Source organism: Lolium rigidum, chromosome 5 (assembly GCF_022539505.1).
Source record: "Lolium rigidum isolate FL_2022 chromosome 5, APGP_CSIRO_Lrig_0.1, whole genome shotgun sequence".
NCBI lineage: Eukaryota > Viridiplantae > Streptophyta > Magnoliopsida > Poales > Poaceae > Lolium > Lolium rigidum.
Window position 1 is genome coordinate 239,948,214 of NC_061512.1, and position 4,540 is coordinate 239,952,753.

Below are 4,540 nucleotides of genomic sequence, written 5' to 3' on the forward strand. Positions count from 1 at the left end.
TAAAGGGCCTATTTTCCAGCATTTTTCCCATTATGAAATTCATATGATAGGTAGCATAGAGGCCACATAACATGGATCCTTCTGGCTGCTGGTGTCACTGAGACATAGAACATAGAAATTATAAGTAAATCACTGACTAGTATAAGTGCTAGCAAAACTAACAGTAAAAACATGTTATGCTCTAGTGATGTGTAACTGATCTTCTCTGCATTTTGTCCCCGTGAGCGAAATGCGATAAATAATCTAAACAATATGAATGATATAAAATCCTTAGAATAATACAGACGACATCAATTTATATTATGGGGATGAAAGAACAGTCACCTATCAATAAGTTTCTTTGCATCCGTAAAATCTCTCGCCGGATTGCTAAGGTAAGAATCGAAATAATAGACTTGGCCATGCAATAGTGAGATACAAATAAGAATCCAGTGAAAGCTAAAATTTAAACTAGTTAGTTGCATAAATCCGAGCAAATTCGTAAAAAAAATGCATATATAAGTAGCTATATTTTTCCTTTTATTATAGGCTCACATGATTAACTTGTTATATTTGAAAGCCAGATTCATCACATGGGTAATGTAGTTCTCGATCACGACCGCGACTGAATCAATTGACTGTCGCGAAACCATATGAGGATCTACGATGAGTACTCTGATGTTATTGACCCTGGATCTCGTATAATTGAACCTAGATAAATAAAATATTTGTCAGTAGCAAAACTATGCATACCTACTAATAAGCGTACCCCTATAGTCATTTCCCTACTAGTGTTTCATTGACAGTTTGACATTGCTAGAGTACTCGAGAAATGTCCTTCTAGTATGCACGGGATATACCGTGCATGCCGTACCTTTTCTCTCCTTCCTTTTTTTTTTAATTTCTAATTTGGTGTGAAAAAGATTTTCTCCTTTCCCACACTACTAAATTAAGTTCTAAAACTTAAATTTCATTGCTTTTCAACGATAAGTTAAATTTGTGAACCATTTCAATATTTGAGTTCCTAGCGAAGAGAACTTCAAAATAAGACAAACATTGAATAATTCTTTGGACTATTTTTGAAAACCAACTGGTGAAACTTCATAAAACTTTGGTGAACCTTGATGAAAAATTCGACAATTTTATTATGTAACATCATATATGAACGTGTTTCAGGAAGCAAATTTTGATTTCTAAACTTAATGATTTCTTTCTTTCAAACAATTACTTTTCACTCTGTTTTAAATTTGGTTCCTCAGAGTTAGAAAATATTTGGCATTTGCCATATTTTTTTAATTTGGAGACACAGTTTTCTGAATATAATTTTATTGATTTTTATTGTGTATCATCATGTTTGAATGTGTTTTGGAATTGAAATTTTGAATTTTATCGAAACAAATATTTTTAGGCTTGTTTAAAATATATCATCGAAAGAAGTCCACAGATTCAAACGGATTGTTAACCTGATAAATATTCCAATAATTATGGATCTTTCAAGTTCAACACTACCAACTAAATTCATCTAATTAAATAATGAGAGAGTACTAGTGTGTGGTGTTCTAAACTAGTAGTATTTAGGAAAATCGAAAAAAGATGTAACGGACAATGTCTTATTTCCTGTATATTTGAGACTAGCTAGCTCATGCATTTTCCATTCGAATCAAAGAGGACCCTCCTAGGACGTGAATTTTTGGCTCATAGCCGCTAGCGCCCTGCATATCCAGACCGTCGGTTGGAGCATTAAAATCCGTGGACAAAGTAGTGAACATGAGTTAATTAATTTGAAAACACATCTATACATGATATAAATGAGACAAATACGGGAGCTATACACATAATGGGAGGAATAAACTGCAACCTAAGAGGAGAATAGATGCTAGGATAATAACTAGCATTTAAAATCTAGTGCACACAGGATCGGGAAGGAAAGCCACACAAAGTCACAGGCAACAGCAAGCAACGGGACAGACTAAAGCTAGAGAGAGAGCGCATGATTGATTGGCGAGCTGCAGCTTTCAGCAATGCTGCAGGATTGAAAGAACGATCAGCAGCCACTACCGAGGGCGCATGTATAATAACGGAGATCTTAACTGGGATCCCAAACGGGGCATGTGTTCTCTATGGCCTAACTGTAGGAATACTTTCAACATTTCCTTCCTGACCTCACATCGCTAGCTTTACTTGCCTCTTTAAGTTTGCCTCCACACACCCAACTTAGTTATTCTATATAAATGTTCAATCCTTGTCTCCACATGCTAAAATTGTGATCTCCAATTAATTGTTATTTTCACACGCTTTGGACAACAAAAAATATGACCATGACGTGAGCAGAATAGTCGGGCACCGTGTTTTCTGATGTCCTTACTATATATACATCCTAGCTAGGGGCCTCAGGGCAAGGCCAATGAATCTGAAAATCACCTTGCCTCACACCGTCTGCGCATGCCAAGCCTTACTCTGACCCTCGTACGTAGTGCAGCATCTTAGTTGTTGCCGTTCATAATCAGCTGCATGCTAGGCCACCTCTCAGCAACAAATATAAAAAAAAATGAAACCGTGTCTAGGAGGAACTAGACACTTTTTGATATAGTAGAAGCGGGACTTGGCGTGACAATTCCAAAATTCGTCCCTGACAGGAATCGAACTCCGGTCGTTGGGGTGCGCCACTGCGACCCCAACCACTAGGCTAAGCCCACGTCGTCCTCAGCAACAAATATGAATATCGGAAAGGCCCCTATGCTCCTGAAGAAGGCGGTAACCATGTGCAAGAGCAAGACCAGCGTGCTAGCGGGCAGGCTTCTCGTCCTCGCCTCGCTCCGCCGTAGGATGGCTAGAGTGGGCGCCATCTCGCACAAGATACAAACGCTGATTGTGGCCGCCGACCAGGCAAATGTGAGATTGGACTACCACAAGGCTCTCTTGCTGCGAAAGATCAAGACGATGCGGACAATCAATGGCGGTGAGATCATTGATCTCCGGCAGCAGTTGGCTCTGTTCGATAAAGAAGACAATGGCGACGACAGCTGCCCTGATTGGACATTGCACCCCATCTTCAATGACAACGATAATTGTTGCTACATTGAGGAGTACGCGGAGGATGACGAGGAGCCGTCAGTAGTGGATGTAATCAGGAGCATCCCAGAGGTGGAGGGGTTGGAGTTCAACCTGGACTACGACATCGACCAGGCTGCCGAAATGTTCATCATCAGGTTCCGAGAACAGATGAACTAAGAGCTTTTAGGATCCTGTGTTTGGTATATCAACGTGATCCTGTGTTTAGGCTGCACTAACGATGTGATAGTGGTGGCAGGTGAGAGAGAAGAATACCATGGATAGTCTCGGATGCATGGATATGTACGTTTCTGTCCATCCCCAAGCATAGGTATTTTTGCAGGCCTCCACAAGTTAGAAGTTCTTAGCTATGTTCTAAATGTGTGTTCGTATGTGTCTCAATGGAAAGAAAAATAGTAATGCTTTTTTGTGATTGTAAATCTTCTTCCATTTGTTTTGAACTAGGATACAAGCATACACGACTGCACCACATAGTATCTTCTCAATAATTGATACCGACATTCACCCCCTACTACACTTCTTACACTGCTAGATCACTCGCGAGGCTTGCGGGCTTCGATCGATAGACGACAATAGGTTTGTTGCCACATTCCTATCAGTGATGAGGAAGACACATGGTGACCTATTTGTAAACGGGCTACCCCAATATACCGGTTGATGAAAACCCACATTGAGCACTAGTGGCAATTTTGCGGATTATGTCGACCCTATATGCTCCCATTATTTTCTAGGTTACCTCCATTTCTTACAAGCTTTTGCAGGGTGTGATTTGACCATGTCACCGTTCGACAAGTCTTGCCCCGTCCGCACTAGCTACTCTCTCTGATCCAAAATGTACTTCTTTCTAGAGTTAGACACCCATATTTGTGCATGTAAATTGCAAACACTATTCTGCCAAAGCGTAAGAATTATTGCTACACGTTCTTTATAGTTCTTCTGCCACATCCAATTAATAGAAGCTCAATTCTAGATGAAGCTAACAGGTAGCTAGATAGGAATTTCACAAGAAAAATGTACCAAAATCAAGAGGCGTAGAAAAATCTGTGTTTTGGTCAGAATTGAAATAAAAAGATAAGATGACTATTATGATTACAAAATTGATTTTTGCCTAGCAGTTGTTAGATTATTAGGCAATTTCCGTCTGAGTTTAATTACCGAAAACAACATTACAGATGCACAAGCATACTTAACCACACATATCAGACTAAGCACATGCATTGCAAGGTAGGAGAGAACGAACAGCAGCGAGAAGTCGCGCCGAGACGCTCCCCAAAAACCTTATCACTCGTCTTCCGGTGCAGGATCTCGACATACGGGGTTTCGGAGGCCTGCTCTCCCGAACGGCTGTGCACGCAGTCGCCGGGATGGGGAAACTCGAGACTAGCGCAGCAAAAGGAACTTTTTCCTGAGAGAGGCAGACTAGAGAGTTCTGGGTGTGTCAGAGTCCAGATCTGATCCGTCTCCTGGTATAGCCTGGGAGAAGAGCCGA

At 40.6% G+C, this 4,540-nt stretch overlaps 1 protein-coding gene across 1 annotated transcript; it reads left to right on the forward strand.

The window, feature by feature from the left end:
- The first annotated feature begins 2,394 nt into the window (after positions 1 to 2,394).
- On the forward strand, positions 2,395 to 3,290 carry LOC124651842. Its single transcript, XM_047190872.1, has 2 exons — positions 2,395 to 2,515; positions 2,693 to 3,290. The coding sequence occupies exons 1-2, from the start codon at positions 2,491 to 2,493 to the stop codon at positions 3,208 to 3,210; spliced, it is 543 nt and encodes a 180-aa protein (XP_047046828.1). The 5' UTR covers positions 2,395 to 2,490; the 3' UTR covers positions 3,211 to 3,290.
- The last annotated feature ends 1,250 nt before the right edge of the window (positions 3,291 to 4,540 follow it).